At 38.7% G+C, this 19,799-nt stretch overlaps 1 protein-coding gene across 1 annotated transcript in view; it reads left to right on the top strand.

The window, feature by feature from the left end:
• MDM2 (MDM2 proto-oncogene) overlaps positions 1-19,799 on the top strand; it is a gene marked incomplete in the record, with an annotated part of 152,118 nt that overhangs the window by 53,860 nt on the left and 78,459 nt on the right. The window contains 1 exon segment of the mRNA XM_044088019.1: positions 8,842-8,999. Coding sequence (XP_043943954.1) covers positions 8,842-8,999 — 158 coding nt within the window.

Here is a 19,799-nt window from a genome sequence, read left to right as displayed (position 1 = left end):
CTATAGCAGGCTACAAACTGAAAGGCAGTTTTGCCCACTGTTAGTTGCACATGGATGGTCGCTGATGCTTTGTGCAGTGCCACTAACCTGGAGGTGTGGGTATCTTTGATAAATATGGATACTCCCCCTCCTTTTGTGGTTCGGTCAGAGTTTTGGGGCCGGAAAGCGTGGTATGAAGTATAACCAGTTAGTGCTGGGGTGCTCTCGGGAGCCTTGAACCAGGTTTCTGTTACTGCATAGATATCGATATTCTCCATACTGAGGAGAGTCTCAAGTGCGTGCATCTTGAGGTTTAGACTTCTGGCGTTGAGCAGCATTACCCTTAGTTTTTTTTTTTCTTTGTATTGTCTATGGAGGTGGGTTTGTCTTTTGAGCCTTGCCTAAAAAAGGCACTATGGGGAGGCAAGAGCCTTTGCCAGTATTCGAAAACCCAGCGGTGACTGGTCCAAACCGTCCCTAGCGAAGCAACGTGGCTTGTCGAGCATGTCATCCCAGGCTGACAGACACTGGATCCCCTTTGAATGACACCAATACTTTAGCCAATTGTTAAAATTGATCATTTTGTCTTTATACTGTGGCATCATTCTTGGCGAGGGTAAGATGCTACTCAAGGTCAGGGTCATACCGGCCTGGGCTACATGATCAAAGAGCTCCTCTGTCTTTTTTCATGTAGTCCAGGGAGGTATGTCTCGGGTCATTCACACCAGCATGGACAATGACGGAGTCATATTTGTACTTGCTTTGGAGTGACCTGAGTGCTTGTGTTATGTGGCGGATCCTGGCACCCGACAGGCAGCTTACAGTGACCTTCTCCTTGTTCAGCCTGGTGAGTGGGACGTCAGTGTGTCTGACAATAGAGTCCCCTATTACAAGTGTATTAGGTATGTTGTTTAGCCTTAAGGGCTGTGGCTGTGTGGCACACTGACTTTGTGAGCCATGTGCTATGTGGGTATTGTTTCGTGGTAGGGGTTGCTTGGATGTCTTCTTTGGAGGTCTTTGCTGCTTAGGCAGATTTTTATTTAGAGCTTTCGAGTATGTTTTTGTGTATGTTTGGTTTGCTGATGCGATAGGTCTATGTGAGACTGGATTTGTGATGTGTGTGGTTACCTTCTCCTCCTGACAGGCTGTGCCAGTACTGGGTTGAGAGAGCTTAGCCTCCAGTTTAGCTATATAGTTGCATCTCTCACATATATTTGAGCTTGTTGGGAGGAGGATAGGGTGGTCTTTATACATAAGGCAGTTGTAACATTACCTCAAGATTCCCAGATTCACCAGCTGGACTGGAGAGTAAACCCGAAAGTGACCTTTGGACATGCCTGAATAATATAGGGAATTACTTATTGACTGATTAGAAAGAACCAATAGGGAGCAAGTGCTTAAAAGGAGTATGAGGATGTAGTGCTTCAGTTTATTGGTGTTTACCTATGAGATTACTTGTACGAGCAAGTGCAGGGCTTTAGAATGAAAATAGAGTGCTTATTTTGATATTTAGAGCAGTTCTAAGGGAAAAGGTGAAGAGCAGACTTTGTGGAGCCGGGAATAGTTTAACCCTGTTTAAGTGGCGCTGGCCGCTGCTTTGTGCGCAAGACTGCGCAGAAAGAGTTGCAGGGTTTTAAGAGAGAGAGATCAAGGAGTTTGGAATTGACCCAAAATGGCCAGTAAAACTGCAGCTTCTAGGTAGTAACCACTCCTACAGGGACAGGCAGGCTGCTCAGTGTTAACCACTGCCACTGGTGAACACAGAAGTCCTTTTAGCCCAAGCAAGCACTGGCCTCCAAGAAACTTACAAAACAGTTCGGAACAGCAAATCTGTAACTGAACTTTCTTAAATTTCAGAAAGTGGGGAAAAAAGCAAGATTTTTTTTTTTTGTTTTAGTTTAAAGGTAGCAGAGATGCACAACTTTTTTTTTTGCACTCTAATGCTTACATTACCAAATAAGAAAGACAGAAGAGGAAACATATTTATCTTTGTAACTTTGTTATATACAAGAACTAAAAATATTTTATTATAAAGCATGCAGTTTATAATATGAAAAGTTTCATAGAAATTTAAGAACAGAAATTGTTTTACTTGGTTACATTTTTCCTTCCTCTTCCCCTTCCTTCACAGTCCTTCCAACAATGACATGAAGTTAGGGAAATGCTTTTCAGTCCCCACAAGTTTAACAGGGTTAGCGATCCACTTTTTCTTATACAGCCATATTTCACATATGCTGTTTGTGTTGCAGTATCACATTTATTCATTAATTTCCACATTGCTAGTTTTATTTCTTGTTCATCTCCCAGTTCCAGATTCCGGTTCTTTTCCAAGGTACTTCAATTCTTTATGGTCAACTTCTGTGCTTTTAAGCATTTTCGTTTGACGATGAAACCTTTTCCACTTTTGCAGTGTTTCTCAGTGTGCTTTATTATCAGAAGAATGAGAAGTGGAGTCACTTTTTGCATGATGGCTCACTTTTTTGTTGGACAGACTTTTTTTTGCATTTCCTTCTTAGCCTGTTCTGCTCAAAATGACTTTGATCCATCCACAACCCATTTTTACATGTGGGCTTGGGTGTCACTTTTAACAGTGGCAATTATCTAGAGCCAAGGTTCACACTACTGGGTAGCTAGCCCTGCCACAGTTTTCCATACCACGCAGTAACACTTGCACCTGTGGCCAATTTAGAATGTCCAGTCCACCTATTGCATGTCTTTTAAATGTGGGAGGAAACCAGCGCACCCAGAGGAAAGCCATGCAAACACAGGGAGGACATGCAGACTGCACAGAAGGCACCCCAGCTGAGAATCAAACTAGAGGACCTCTTGCTGTGAGGTGATGATGCTAGATCTTCCAGGAAAAATATTCTGAAGACCGCTTGATACAGCAGCTTGAATCTCACACCTGTCTCCTGATGTTCCCTGATTACTTGAATAATTTTTACTTTTCTGCCGGGTATGCCATTAATAATCATTTTCTACAAACACCTGTTGTCTCCAGCTTTAAATATTTTGCCCTGTTGCCACAGTTTTGTCCGGATTAACTGTTTCTTCTGGTAGGTTTGCATCTTTACTAATAACAGGTTTTTGATGCTTTTTCATGGCCAAATTTGGAGCATGCACATGGTATGGCCTTTCAGTTAACTGGTTTCTGCTTTGGAATACCAGCCCAGTTGCCTTTTTGTGCCTTCATAAAATTAATTCAGTCTGTTTCTTCTAGTTTCTTTGGTACAGTGTAAAATCTCAAGTTTTTCCCTATGTGCTTTATCCTCTAATTCTGCAGTTTTTGAAACCTCTGTTCCTTAAGCAGTCTAATACTCTGCCAGCCTTTTCTTCATTTTGATCTCTGATTTTTGCAGCTTTATCGCATATTTGAGTATCTGTTTAAAGCTGCATCTATTTTTCCCCTAACCTTTTATTTGAGTTGATGTACTTTTCCAGTGTTTTGATTTTAATCAGCTCTGAGAATATTTGACTTATTGGAAGCAATGTCTTTTACCCAAGCTGAAGCTTGAACTGCCTTTTTCTGAACAGCTGCAGGATTTTTCCAGGTTGTTTTCTCTCTTTCTGAACAGCTGCAGGATTTTTCCAGGTTGTTTTCTCTTCACCTTTTTCAGTTGATTTTCTTTCATAGCTTCCTGTTTGCTGGCATCCAGGCAGTATATTTACTAGTTAGTATCAGAATTTTACTGAAGCTGCTATTATCACTGGTTAACGTTTCTCAGTTTCTGTTTTCACATTTGGTGAGCTGAGGTTAAGTTGTTCAGTGTGCAGCCTTCTTGGAAGTTTTGATACATCCACAGTTTAGCTAAAGGAAATGGTGGAAGGGTGACATTTGTTCAGTGTGCTGTAATAGACATCATATTCTTGCCGTAGTAGGCAAGGCTGTACCTTGTATGAAAATGGAGATAACTTGCCCAACAGTAACTTATTTTATTTGAATTTGTTAATCATATTAGAGCACCAGCTACATATGACCAGTTTCAGTCTTGGCTCAGAAGGGACAAAATTCAAAAGAAAACACAATTGGAAGTTTACATTTGTAGTGAAAATATCCGTGGTATTACAAAGAGAATTGGGATGTGGTAGGCATAGTCCACCTACGGACATGTATGAAGCTATATAATAGCTTAGGGCAACAACAAATATTTGCTTTTGTGAATTTACTAAGCAGATTGCATGTACTGACACAGGAAAGTTTCAGTTCAGTTGGCAACCCCAGTGACTGACATTGAAGTACACTAGCAGCTACATTACCAGTATGGAAAATATTTTTCTGATTTGTTCATCAGTCGTGTTATTTAATGTTTATCTTAACGGAGGATAGTCTCTGTCCCATGCATAATTTTGTTCTGGTGGAAGCACTGTGGCTGCACGTGTATCATCGTGACCTTCATAACTTTTGCTTCAATGATTTATCAAAGGAAGATCTATTCAAGGCTTTCAATGTGTATACTTCAAAACAAGAAAGGATAATTTTTGTTCATATTGGTCAAAAACTTAATTGAAAATTTGTTTCTTACCCATAGTCAGCAGATCGAATTAATTATTTTTTTTAGATTGATAATCTAAAATTTAAAGTTCTGCAGTTTTATTAAACTGAGGCACTAGTGTAGGACTATCCAGAGTATCTTTTCAGGTTATTCTGTTTAAAGTGTAGTCTGCAAATAACAGAATTCACCCCAATGCGCTTCAGAATGCAGCTTTCCCCCACAACCTTCCTCAGTCCACCTTCCTCAGTCCACACTTTGTGCCCTACTTAATGAATGCAGCATTAGATGTAAACTAATCAAGTAAATGCCTTCTATGTCCAACACAGCCCAGGTATCTTTGCAATCGGAGTCCTGCCTCCAGACCACCAACTTTTAACTTGCAACAATTCCTTCCTAATTCTAAAATGCTTCATGATATCAGACCATAACATCCCATCAGCCTCCCACCATAATTGCACAAGTCTGCACCCCATCCCACTCTTCACCAAACCGGATTCTTCTAAAGTTCTCCTCAACATCCTTTTATGTCATGTCAGCCTACCTGCCCCACCCTTCTCACTTGTTGAATTCATCTCACTTATTTTTGCAATATTTAACTTTATCCCTAAACAGAATAATGCAATACCGTTAAACTTGGACCCCATTCCACTGATATCACCCTTTTGTGCCTATGTGCAGACCGTGACCTCACAATTAATTGCACATCCCACAAGTTACAATTCTGAGTCTTCCGCTCACTGTTTGATCTTTATCACCAACACATTGTCCTCACCAACGCATTGTCCTTAATCTACAACATCATAATCCACTTACCATTTCTCAGTGACCACTGCCCCATTCCTTTGATTTCCAGTGAGTCAGTCATCAGAAGCACCAACACTAATCCTAAAATCTGTTGTTCCCAATCGGATAATAACAAACAAAAAAACTTTATTTCCTCACTGTCTTTGTCATTAATCTTCTCAGATGAAAACACAAATCCTCTAACGTACTAACCCCAACCCACTCTACTTAACTCTTTCCCTCCAATGGAGCTCTGAAAGTTTGTACTGCAACTTCAAGTGGGCGGAGTATATCCTTTTTGATAGAATCTGGTTATGTCCCCGCATTTCAAACAAATGTTCATATCTCTGAAACCCAAGGGTTAAAGAAATGTAGATGACAAACTCTTTAGCACAAACTTGTTTATCGTGGAAGTATTCTTTAGGTTCTCGGTCTTAAACTGGATTTTATAATCACAGTAAACCCAATAACTGACACGTTTGCAATATTTTTGGTAACGACTTACAGTATCTCAACAACCACTCAAGTTGCACATACTTGTAGGCGGCATTTTGTTCATCCAGCGGAGAGCTTTTGTATGGGGCTAAGCAGTCCTGTATGTGATGTTTGGTTTTAGAGATATTTAGAGAAACATGAAATGTATGTCAGTATAAATGAAAATTACATGAACAGTTTAATATTTTATTAGAAATAGAGGTGAAATATCAGTATAGTTTGCCACCTGGTCTCTAAATTTTTTTTATCCTAGAGGTTAAGGATTGTGACACTGGGAGGGGGTGTGGCACAGTCATTCTGAAGTGGACTGTTTTCATGTAGCCTTAATGCCCTACCCCAGTATACTGAAGGCTGGGTGGGCAGTGATTAACAGCTAGAGCCTGTGCCCATCTCCTGGGCCTGTAGGGTTAGCCACGATTGCACATTTTATGTGCCTGTTTAGCTCTGTTTTCTCTCCAGGCTCTGTCCCTGATCTCCAGCATGGTCTCCCCCACCCCATCCACCTTGTCAGTACTGTCAAACACCAGAGGCTTTAATTGAGCTCTGGTCAGCTGGGTTGTAGTTGGGGCTTTATCCCTGTTTGTTACCAGGCTGGAATAGTACCAGTACAGTTAATGATTGACAAGAGGAGAATGCGTCTTAAGAGCGCAAGTATGATTGTATCAGCAGAGGTAAGATTTGCATAGATGAGAATAGCTTTAATAATAAGGAAAGACAAAAAGATCTTGAAAGCATAAGGAAAGTAGTAGTAGCACACAATTTAACTAAAGTGGATTAGCTTTTGAGTTGCAATGTAACTTGCTAGTTTAATACTTTTCTTTGTCGGGGACTGGAAGGAGAATTCCTGAATTTAGGGGTTCTTGGTTTTGTTTTAGTTTCTCTGTGGCTGCAGAGGCTGTGAGTATAGAGTTTTGTCAAAGGGTGAAATTCATAGGCTGTGTTGTCCTCTCTGGGCCATATGTATTTGCCTGTATTTGCATTTTATATTCCCCTGTACTTCTATGTCAACTGTAGTTGTAATGAAGTTTATCAAGTATGTTTATATATTCTAAACGCGCTACTGTGTAATATTTTTTCCTCTGTGCTTTATATATTCAGAATGTTCTTTGTGGAGGTCTGAATATTGTTTGTTTTGTGGGGTTTTTCTCCTTGGGCCTCCACTGAAAATGGGCTCTGCTTGGCCCAGTGAACTTTCCTGGTAAACAAATGCCAATAAATATGTAGCTGTGTAAGTTAACTCAGGCTAAAAACATTGATTTAAGTAAACATGTTAATTCTAGATGTGTGTTTTGTAATGCCGTTTGAAATGTTTCCTACTTTTCAGTTTGTGTGCAGCTAGTGATTATGTAAACGTATTGTCTTTTTTAAGATTATTTGAGGTGTATCTTTTCATTTGTTCTTTGCTTGAACAAGGCTCTTAAATGTTTGGGACAAAAGTGGTTACAGTAATCCAATTTATATCTTGATTGGTGTATTTTTCTCCATGATGTGCTGTAATAAGATCGTTTGGTGAGGTATATATTCAATTGTCATTTTAGGAATGTACAGCGTGTGATTGACCTGTGTCCATCAGATTGTGTGAATGCAGTGTAGGTTTAGTTAAGTTACATTTACTGTTGGTAAGGTCGAACTGGAAGGTGCGGTGTTTGAAATCAGAGTATGAACTCCAGGGAACACAAGTTGGGTTCTAGTTTTGTGGACAAAATTTAGGTGTGGTAGGCCTTGATTGTAGCATAAGGCAGAAGTGTTGCCTTACACCATTCCTTATTGCTGATCGATGTCAGTGGTGCAGATTTAAATCCTGTACTGTCAAATATTAGTTGGTGGTAGGGGTGGGCTACTGCAAACTTGAAGTTGTGTAGCCTGCAAAATAAGTTCATCAAAAATGTGTACTCTTTCAGCCACAGTGTAAACAGATTTCACAGCAGTACTTTTTTAGGTGTAATTGTTTGCATCAGCTGAATGCCAAACTTCAGAAGTGGCCACTGCTGCTTCCATTATGATCTTGTAGAAGTTGGGAAAATGTAGCTAGCAATTTCTGTATCCATCGTACCAGATTCTTGTACTGCCTGAATGCAGTTTATTATATAGCACTGTGCTTTTGAGACATTAGCAGATGAAATGACAGCAGTGCCTTCTCCTGCAGGTTCTTTCACTTTTGAAGGATGTTTCTAAAAGCAGGCTTAATAGGTCTTTGGAGTAACTGTATTTTGTATCTGTATTTGGATATAAAATTTGTCATTGAGTGAATGCCTGAACTTTTATTTCATTTTTAGAAGCTGGAAAGCTGCCTCATTTCAATCAGTCTGATCATTCTTGCATTACTTTAGGATCTTGTTCTGGTTTTTGAGATTTTGAAGTTAATGTGAAGAGTCCATTTATAATTTTTGTGAGTGTATTTCAACTTAAGAGGATGGCTTCTTGTTACAGCTTAATACATCTGGTTGTTTGGGCTACTCCTTGAAGAGAATACTCTGCCCCTCCTCAAAACAAACATTGATGTAGACTAAGAGGGGGTAATTGAAAGATGCATTATTATGGTTTTGGAATTTTGCATGAAAAATGGGCTTCTATCTGAGTGTGTACTTTGCATATTTGGAGATTTTGCGAGCATACTGTCCCACAGGCCTTGTTACATTTTCAGAAATATTTGTGTAGATAACAGTAGGGGTATTGTAGCCGTGATGTACATTTTGTTAGGGCTTTACTTGCATTTATTTGCTAGTGTACTTTTTGATGCTGTTTGGAACCTTTTAGATGTGCATTTCAGGGACTGTGTGCATTTGCTGACTGTTGCTGCTGTTGCATTTTGAGCAATTTTTTGCTTACCATGTTGTGTAAAAGTGGTAGAAGCTGTGTGTTATGAGGTGCAGGAGAAAAGGCCTCTCTTCCACTTTAATGTTTACTTTACCTTAATTGACTGCATATTTCCCTGCTTCCCTCCCAGAATATCTGAAGACGTCAGATTGTTCCATGTTGATCTGTTCTGATTTTGACCTGTCTTTGTGAAGGTGATTTTGTAAATTTTCTAGCTTTTAGATGCTTTTTGTTCCCAAAGGTAAATATGACTTTCTTTTTCTCCCCTAAATAGAAGATGCTTCTTCAGATGATCAAAGTTCAGACCATCGTAAACGTCATAAATCTGATAGTATTTCTGTCACCTTTGATGAAAGCCTGTCATGGTATGTTATAAGTGGTGGTTGTCGTGATCGAAGAAGCAGTGATTCAACAGACACTTATTCAGATGCTGTAAGTAACATTTGTCAGTAGTGTATTGTTCATATGATGCTCTGCTGGATTGTAGTTATAAATTTATTAGACTTCTAGATGTAATAGGTTTTTGTAGCAGTTATACAAAACTTTTTTAAAAACTACACTAGATCAAACTTAATGCATTTACATTCACAGACTAACAATTTCCGTCCTATTCCAGTGGTGTGGAAGTTTGCATTTTCCTTTAAGGAGCATTTCACCTCTGTCTAACATTTTTGAAAGTATACTACTGAAAAAGACTACTTTAATAAACAAAAAACAAAGAAGTAAATGGTAGGCGCTTTCCTCCCATTTACTGAACTACATCAGACCAAGTTACATCTATATTAAAACCATTAAATACATACTCCAAAAATCATATGACCTTACCAAGAGTCGCATGATTTTACAAAAATCAGTGCTTTAACCCTTTCTCAGAACCACTTTATAATTTTCCATTTCATTCATTCCTGGTTTCATTTGGCCTTATTTGCAAAACAATATTCCATCCAATCTAATTCATCTTCCGCCTCTAACTTCTCACTAGTCAATTACTTGATCTGTTATGGAAAACCTAAAATGAACATTACTTTCTCCATTGTGTTTATGTATTGCATGCCTAGCTAAACCATTATTATCTTTATTTTCAACTGCTTTCATATGCTCATACATTCTCCTATTGAATTCTCTAGATGTTCTGCATATGTAAAATGCAGAATAAAGCCATATAGGGAAATATGAGTTAAAGATTTTGATTTACAACTATATTTACATTTTAATTTTATAATTTCTCGCTTCTGTCTTAATTTCATCTCCCACAACAATCAACTGACAACTTACAAGGACCACACTTAAATATTTCTCTGTTCATTTCCAAACATTTGTTATTACTTCTATAAAAATATTCCTTTAAATTCTTTCCTCTCCAAGACACAAATGCTGGGTTCTTCCCTGTACTATCCCTTAAATCAACAAAATTAGTAAGAAACCTGTAATTGTTTCTTACTGTTAGCTTAATACTAGCCTCGTCCTCTGAATTGGACAAAACGCATCCCAATTCATAATCCTTTGATTTTTATTTCCTCATAACTTGCATATTATTCTTAATTCCTGCTTCCATTAATTCACATTCAGTGTTGAATAAAACCTGTCTTCATTTAACTCGCTCAGCCTTAAAAAACGTCCTTTAACTGTATTCCTTTTAAAACTTCCTTTGTGCATACTATTGTAATGTAAATAACTGTTGCTTTGTAATTCCTTCTTTAAAATCCTTAGCTTAATATTGTTGGCAGATTTATAAACCACAAAGGGTACACAACAATCTTTCCAGCAGCAGGGTTTTCAAAGGATAGCATTATATCAGGATGGAGGAATGAGAAAGCGAACATGGGCGCAAGTTGGCAGTACAAGAGCCCTGGCAGCAGAACTGGAAACTGGACCATGTCCTCCAATACTACAATCTAGGGGAGAGAAAAAAAATCATTCCACTTTGAAGGGCTTGTCGCCAACGTTTAATGGCTTAAAGTCTAGAGACACAAGTAGTGTTTCAAAATGTCCACAACCTGGTGAGTGGAGTTTGTACCATACAGTTAACTCGAGCAAGAACAGGAAGATTTAGCCAAGGAGAGGCCATCACGCTTTTTTTGCTTGTAATCTGTCCCTGCCATGCACTCAAAGTACCACAGAGGTATGTATAATTGGCTGACTTGAGAGTTGTCCCTTCACGTCCACAAGGGGCACTTGTACCAAGTAGCTCTGACCCTAACTAGAAAGTATGACCATTGGCTTCTCCACTGTCAACCAGGGAAATCATGCTGATTTCACGTGCCCTCTAGTGTGCACAATCATGCCCTGCCAGGAAAGGCAAGCGGGCCATGCCTTCTCACCCCCCCCATGCCTTTCCCTTCCAGTGCAGGGACAGCTACCCAAACCCAGCTGCTCGAAACACAGTAATTGTGTCACCTCTCTGTGCCAGAAGAGTCGAGCCATAAACACGGTTTTTCACCTTTACTGATTTCCAGTTGACATTAGCTTTTTTACAATATCTGAAATCCAGATAAACTGCATACGTTAACCATTAGTAATGACACCACAGCTGAAAACCATCTTACAGGTTCATATGTGGTTACTGGGCCATTGACCCAAAGGTCTTTATAAGCTTGGCCATATGTACCCAATATAATACTAGAGAAAATATTAGAGAAACCCAATATAAAAGATCTTGCCTAAACTCAAGATCTTAGTTAGCAACAAGTGACTATCTAGGAGGGTCATAGGTAAAATCCCTGGCAGGAATTTACGATTTCTCATCCAGTCATCCAGGCTACCTCTTAAACAGGTTCATAGAGGGGCTTGCTTTGATGTGAACTTCCAGCGTATTCTAGAGGAGTGTCAACCACTGAGAAATGTTAGTCTCTCTTCAGCAGGTCCTGTTTATGTTGTAGGCCAGGTTAAGGTCCTTGGTGTGGGTGATCTTTTTTTCCCCCGATATGAATTTTTATTAAATTCATCATGTATGACATAGGCAGTCTTACATTTATATAAATGAAAAAAACATTGACACCACTACAGTTGCAAACATTATACATCACAGACACCACTGAAACAGCTGTAGTTGCAAACATTATAAATCACTTATCTATCCAGTCATTGTCATTTAAGCATTATATGGCTAATTCAAATCCTGCCTCTTAAACCTTGTTCCTGCTCTTCATATATTGTTCCTACAATTCCCATTTTTTGCTATGTAATTTGCTATGTCCTTTTTTTTTAAAGATCCCAATTCCAGTTTTCTCTCTCACTATATTCACTACTTCTAGTAGAGTTGGTCTGGACTGTGATTTCCATTTTCTAGTAATTGATTTTTTGACAGCCACCATAATTAGACTCAGCAAGGCTTTACTATGACTAGGCCAAGGGTCTGCAACCTGCTGCTATGGAACCGCATGTGGTCTTCCACCCCTCTGCAGTGGCTGCCTGTAGCTTTGAAAAATAATGGCCACTCTAACACACAACACACGCTGAGAGCGATCGAGTGATGGACTTTACATATTGCTCTTATAAACTTGCTAGAAGAGGATAATTTCTGTTGCCATGCATTCCAGACACACACAGCGATCGAGAGATCCCCTGGCAGCAGCAGCATCTCCTGAAAGGTTTCTATACCTGTCATACTTCTCAAAATCTTACCACAAGAAATCTGGACAGAGCCACAAATAGTGGAAGAAAGGAACAAAACTAGGGATGGACTTTAAACTTGGAAACTTGCTAGAATAACATGGTTTCTGTTTACATGCATTTTTACACACACACACACACACACACACACACACACACACACACACACACACACACACACACACACACACACACACACAGTTGCCTCTCAGCTGTGTAGATTTTCGCAGAATGTTCTAACGTTTGCCTCGTATTTTTTGGTATGTTTCTCATAAAATTGTGGTTTTCTGGCAAATCGTTGAGGGCTGAAGTCAGAAAAATTAGTTTGACTTCATACCCTTCAGAAAATTCATGCTAATGCAAAATATGTTATTGTATCAACTCTAAGTTTGTAAGAGCAATATTTAGTGTCCCTGTTTTTGGGCTTTTGTGGCCCACTATTTATGGCTTTGTCAGATTTCTTGTTCTAAGAGGTTGAGAGAGATGACACACACACAGAGTGATGGAGCAATATCAGCAAAAAAACAAATGGGGACATTTTAAATATTGCTCTTAGAAACTTATTTTATATTTAGCATAACTATATATAAAACTTTATACGCTGTATTGTCTTCATTTTAGGGGTCAAATAGGTTTTGTGGCTCCCGATGAATTTTATTTGGTGGGAGAGGGGCCAAAATGGCTCTGTTGATAGTGAAGGTTGCAGACCCCCCTGGTCTAGGCAATTCAGATTCTGTATCATAGCTCAAAAAAATCCTCTCCCCAGTCAATTCAATTTGCTGACCCAACATTTCCGACAGAGCAGTTTGCAGAGAATCTCAAAAGTCTGCCAGTTCGTTACATTCCCAAAAAATGTTCCCAGCCACCTCTTTCTTGATAGTCTCACCTCCAACATTTGTTATCCACCTGAGGACAAATTCTTTGGTATTTTTATACCCCAAGTAGACTCCAATGTAAACACTTCCAGGCAAAAATCCTAAATCTTCTAGATTTTGTTGCATATTTGGAAGGCATACTTATATCCCCCCATTGTCTTTGTGAATTGCTCATCTAGTCTCTCTTCCCAATCCTTTCTAAGCTCCTCTGATTCTTATCATGCAGTATTTTATATGCTCTACTAATTATTCATTTTTAACAGCAGCTTCTGTTCTAGGTTCGTTTAAAAACTCTACCAGTGCTGGTCTGTCATTTAGGACCCCTGTGTTTCTTTCTCTTTGCCTCTACTCTGATTCTTGATAGGGAAGGCAATTTTTAACCTGCAATGCAGATAAATTCTTGGCCTCTTCCATTCTATTACCTTTCTAGTTATTTGTCCCAATACAAAAACACAGAAATAAACTACTATTTTATGCATTGAGAAAGAGCGTATGCTTGAAAGCTGTGTGTGTTTGTCTTGTATTCCTAGTTTTTCTGTTTTTTGTACCTTTGGATACCTAGGAATACTTTGGTTCCTATACAGTATGTTATTCTCTTTGTCCCAATACCTTGGTTCCTTTGCCAGTTTTCTCCAATAAATTCTATCCCCCTCTTGCCTATTGCATTCCTAACCACAGCCACCCATGTTGTCAGAATCTCTTCATTTTTGTGCTGGTTTAGTTCTTAGAATACTCCTGCTACGTTAAGAATGTAATACTCTTGTATAATTTTTGTTGTTCTAAGAGTCTGCATCCAAAATTCTAATCTCTCTCTTTCTTGAGCCCCCCCCCCGCATCATCATCATTCCTTTCCGCTTTGAATTAGTTTTCTGCTTGTGCTATGTACAAGAGCCTTAACTGTATTGCTCTAAAATACTCCCTCAAATTGGGTAATCCTAGTCTGCCTCCTTCTGTTGGAAGAATCTGCTTATCCCACTTGACCCTTGCTATCTTCCTTTCCCAGATAAAATCCTTAAAATTTTAAATTGCTATCTATAGCTTCTCCTCCGATTTAAAATATGCCTGGCCTGTGTATAAGACTAGAGGGACTAAAAACATTCTAATTGCTTGTGTCTTAGTATCGATATCCGTATAACAACTTCCAGTTTCTCAATTTTTGTATGATCTTCTGTTTAGACTCTGTTGCAGCTAAGTATATGTGGGAAGAGACATTTCTAATCCATACTCTAAAATACTTCATTTTATCATGTTCCCTTAAATATGGATATTGTTAGACCAATTTGTGTGTGGGTACATAATCTGAAGCTGTCTTAAAATGTTCCACAACACTGTAATATCCCTTTCTGGTTTTGCTGTCTTAAAATGTTCCACAACACTGTAATATCCCTTTCTGGTTTTGTTGTGTAAAATATTGTCTGCAGATGGATCCAGTTTTTCCTGAATGCCATATCAATTACATCCTTAAATTTCCAATTCTCTTATTTTCTTTGCTAATGGTTCTAAATATAATGCAAACAACAAAGGGGAAAGCAGACAACCCTGCCTGGTTCCTTTTACTCGAGCAGAAGTTATTAGAGGGGACCCCACCCACTTTAATTTTCACCTCCGACTCCTCCTATATACTCCTAATCAACCTTACAATTGTATCATGGAAAGCAAATGCTTCCATTGGCCCTACTCATGAAGTCCCATTCTATGTCGCATGCTTTCTCTGCATCAAGACCCACCAATAACATTGGTATTTTCTTGCATTCTACTTCTCTGGGGATCATCCGTATTCTGTTAATTTCAGATATTTGCCTCCCCTCCCCAAAACCACACTGATCCAGATCTGTCAATTTTGTTCTCACTTTTGCCATTCTTTTAGGCATTATAGACATAAAACACATACATGGTTTAGTATTGAAATGGGCCTGTATAAAGCTGGATCTGGTGGATATCTATCCTCTTTAGGTATTGGTTACCATTGCCTTCTTCCAGGATGCTGGTACTTCTCTTAAAATACTGTTAAACAAAACATTCCAGATCTTTGTTTTTTCCCCTCCTAGCTACCAAGCTTCCAGAGGAATACCATCTATTCATGGGGACTTTCCTGTAGATTAGGTGTACGTATCCATTTTGATCTCATTTCTTCCTATTCTGTTAGTAATTGAGCCTCCTCTATTGCTAACCTTGTTGTATTTAATTCTTCCATAAACATTTCCATTTGTACCTTTTCTTGATTTCCATATATCTCTGCTTTGTACAAACTTTAATAACATTTTTAAAATATTTCTAATACTTCTAAAGGATTTCTTATCTTCCTTGTTATAGGTTCCCTAAGCATGATGAAAGCCCTTTCCACTTTTTGTTGTCCAAGTTGTGCTAACAGTTTTTGTGCTCTAGACATATCCAAAAACAGTTGCCCAAGGTCAATCTTTCTAAACTTGTATTTATCAAGGTAATCCCTTATTTTCTGTTTAACATTCTACAGTTTATCATTTCCTTGTTCTAAGAGATTCCCCCTGTTTTGTAGTACTTTAATGTTTGTCAGTTCCTTTAAATAATTCTTGTTACTTAGCCATTTCTCCCTTTCCTTTATTTCCACCCTAGTTTTAAACTCCACTTTAATTTTATCCCACTCTCTAGTAGCTCCTGAATTTAAAATTTCAAAACCCATTCTTTAAATTCCTCTTTTTCAGCCTACAGGTGGGAAAGTGCCAGTCTCTCTCTTATTTCATTACCTTGCATTCTTATTTTAGTTGTTGGCACATGATCTGAAATAGTTATTGGATGTGTTTCAAGGCCTTCAGTTAAAAGCGCATGTTCTTGTGAGAGAGAAATTCAAACTAGCCTAACAGAGTTTTTGTATTTTGGAGAATATGTAAATTCACTCAGAACTCCTGGCACTGAATTCACATCTTCCATGCCAAACATTTTCATAAAATTCTTCAGAAATCTACCCTTCTTTGTTATATTTTTCCTTCTAGACCCCCCCCCCAGACACATCTTCACTGCTGCAAACATTCTCCACCTGTAAGTAATATTCCTTGCTGAAAGCTGATTATTTCTCCCAGATTTTTCTTTCGCTCCATTATAGCAGTTTTAGGTGGAATGTAAATGCATGCCAGTGTAATCCTCCTCACTTGCAGTAGCCCCTTAGTATTATACATTTTCCATTATTATATCTTCCCCCTCTTCACTATTGGAGCTCCGCTTGCAATTTAATATGAGTATTGCTCTTTCCTTTGCCCCAGGTATTCCTCTGAATAACTGTCCTGAGAACCTTTCTTTATCAAATTCACATGTTCAGTTCTTTCCAGGTGTCTCCTGTAGCATAGCTATTTACACTCTACTGTTTTTTTTTTTTAATATAGTTCACTACTTGACCATTCAGATATTACAGAAAGCATCATTTTCTTATAAAAGGTGGTAATAACTATATAATTGCTTTTTTGTTAAATGTCTAGTTCTAACTTTTATGTTACATGCATATACAGTTTGGCAGGTTGGTCTTTTATACAGTTGTTTCTTGTAATATCCATTTGAGCCTATGCCACATCTTGCATAACTTTTTTTTTTTTTTGAAAGCCCTCAAACAGGCTAGAGTTAACCAAAAAGAAAGGTTAGTCATGCTAAGTCGCATAGCACAGCCTGTGCTATTAGTAAGTGCTGTTTGATTTTTGTATGTCTCTCTAGCTCTCCCAGTTGAGATGACAGTTGTATATTTTCAGTAAACACTTTTTCCAAGCCATTTCTCTTCGTCAGATTGTCTACTAGTGACATGCAAACCACTCACAAAACTGCTAAGGGTAGCTTGTATGCAATCATGGGAGAAAGCACACTGATTTTTCTTTTGTCATGCTCTCTTAACCAGACCTTTCCTCTGCCCCCCCCCCTTTTTTATTTTATTTATTTATTTTTATATTGCATTGCCTACATTTCTTAAAGTGAACAAAGAAAAAGAAAGGGAGAAAAAGAAAAAAAAAGTGTCTGTTTGTATTAGTATCCCCATTGCATTTAAAAAAAAAAAACTGAACTTTATCTCCAGTCTAATTGGTTTTGACTTAACTTTACAGACCTCCCAGCTGGGAACATCCCTGATTGCTTTCGGAGAACATTAGGGCCTAGCCACATTATGTTCTAGCCAGTTTCTCTCTCCTTTTTTTTCCCTCAGCCAGACCCCTTCCACCAGGCTCTCTCCAGTTTCTCTTTAGCAGATGATCTGCATGGAGACACGAGAACCAGACAGTTTCTTTCAGATTGTTTCCGTGGAAACATGAAGACCATCTGCAGAATTGCTACTAAGTATACATGCATTTTATTCAATATTCTTTTTCATTTACTTGCTCTCTCTTAAAATTCATTATCCCATGCAAGAATGAGAAAAAGCACATTAATTTTAACTTTGCCTTTTTAACCAGGTTCTTTACATTGCATTGCCTATATTTCTCAAAACTGTACAAGGAGAGAGAGAGAAGAAAAACCACCTGTAGAAGGAGAGGAGAGAGAAGAAAAACCACCTGTTTACAATTCCAGTTGCACTTAAAAATAGAGTGCAAAGACAAACATACACCACAAATACAATACTATTGAGAAAAGAAAGTGTTCTTTACTTAGCTTTCTCCCCTCTCTTCCCCTCCCCAAAACATTTTTCCGAACACTGACATGAAGTAGGTCATATACTTGGTCCCTCACAAATCCAAGAATTTTTGAAAGCCAATATTTCCAGATTTTCTTGTTCTGTCATATTCCACAAATCTAATTATTGCATCGTAATTCCATATTGATTACTGGTTGTATTACTATTTTCTCCATCTCCCAAATCCTGTGTCTGCTTCATTTCCAACGTACTCTTGATTCTTCTAGTCCGCTCTTATGCTCCCTTTCTTCTCTCGGACATTATCTGTTGAAGTACTGGAAAAAGTTTCTCACAGGTACAGTGTCTGTGTTCTTTCTTATCAGAAGAACAAGAAGAAGAATCTCCTGTTTCACAGCTCCCTTTTTGTTGGACAAAATTTTGTATTTCCTCCTTAGCATGCACTTCATCAAAAAATAATTTTGACCCTCCAGGGAAGAATACTTTTAAGACAGCTGGATATAGCAGTTTGAGTCTCACACCTGCGTCTCCACATTCCCTGGATAGTGGAATGAATTTACTGCTCTCCTGCTGGGTGTATAGTGAGTAATCCATTCTCCACAAACATTCCTTTCTCCTAGTTTCAGTATTTTGTCCTCCTGCCTCAGTTTTGCCAGAATCGACTACTTTTGCTGGTAGTATTTTGTCCTCCTGCCTAAGTTTTGTCAGAATCAACCCCTTTTGTTGGTAGGATTACATTTTTAGTATTAAGGGTTTAGTTTGCTTTCTTATAGCTAGGTTTGGAGCATACTCATGATGTGCCCTTTCTACTAACAACTCTTGCTGTGGAATACCAGTCCAGTTGCTTATTTGTGCTTTCATAAAATTTTAATGAAATGTGTTTTCCAGTTTCACTGGTACAGCTGAAAATCTCAGGTTTTCCCTGTGTGCTCTGTCCTCTAATTCTGTTATTTTATTGAAACCTCTCTTCCTGACCAGTCTCGTAGTCAAAAAGAAGACTTCGATCACCACAGCAGTGAGCCACAAGCAACGTAATAAAAAAACAAACTAAAGTAGAAATAAAACAAGAATTAAAGTAGAAATAAAACAAGAATTAAAAAAAAAAAAGAGAAGTGCTTTCAAGGAAAACTGCTTCCTCCAGACCTTAATAAAAGATAAGACTACAGCCCTTAAGAGGGCGGTACCAGTCAACACACAGAAATCCAAAAAACAACCATTAAAAACGCATATAGCAGGCACATAATTTGAATATGACATCAATAGTGACATCTGCTGATTTATAAAGCAAAGCTACTGAACCAATCAGCTTAATGAAATAGGCCATGCTTCCGAAGCACCAGCCTTAAAGAAATACTGTCGTTTAAACCAGGTTTAACATTGGCTTGCAATTTAATAATCCAGTTTAGCTTTCTGCACGCCATCTTCTTTGCCATATCACCACCCTGCAGATGCTCAGTTAACATTTCAAGGATGGCAGATTTAAAACCATGAGCAGCACCATATTCCACAAAATGTTTCACTAATTCCCTATAACTAGGTGGGTTGCAGAATGGCTCACAGAACACTCAGTGTGAAAGTAGTAGACTCCAAGTCAGACAGCCGACTAATCATGAGTGGAGTTCCACCGGGATCTGTCCTGAGTCCTCCTGTTCTGCATCTACTTCTCAGAAGTCCAGGCCAACACAGAGGGAATCTGGCCGACCATGTTCGCAGACTGCAAGCTGGGAGACATTATTAACTCCCTATGTGATGCAGACATCCTACAGAAAGACCTCACTGAGACCAATGACTGGTGTTGAAACCATGGCTTTTAAGCTTAATGCCAAAAAATGTGTCATCGTCCCCTTTGGTAAAAACTCAGTTCCTACTAATTACCACATCGATGGGAGCCCACTGAACACTGAAGGAATTATAAGAGATCTGAGGACATGGGTTGACAGCAACCTGTCTTGACCACCACATTGCCACTGTGGTCAGAAAGTCATGTGTGGCACATCTCATTGCCAAGGGTTTTGCATCCAGGAAGAAAGAGGTCATAGTCTCTCTTCTTCCCTCATTAGACCAGTCATTGAGTTTGACTCATTTGGCATGTACCTCACTAGACACCTGCAACAGCTGGAGAGGTCTCACGAAGAGGATCCTAGGCATTTAAACACATCTTACATG

Source organism: Protopterus annectens, chromosome 11.part0, assembly GCF_019279795.1.
Source record: "Protopterus annectens isolate FY-2018-M chromosome 11.part0, PAN1.0, whole genome shotgun sequence".
NCBI classification, from domain to species: domain Eukaryota; kingdom Metazoa; phylum Chordata; order Ceratodontiformes; family Protopteridae; genus Protopterus; species Protopterus annectens.
Note: the sequence above shows the minus strand (reverse complement) of the source record. Positions and strands in the feature narration are given on the sequence as shown.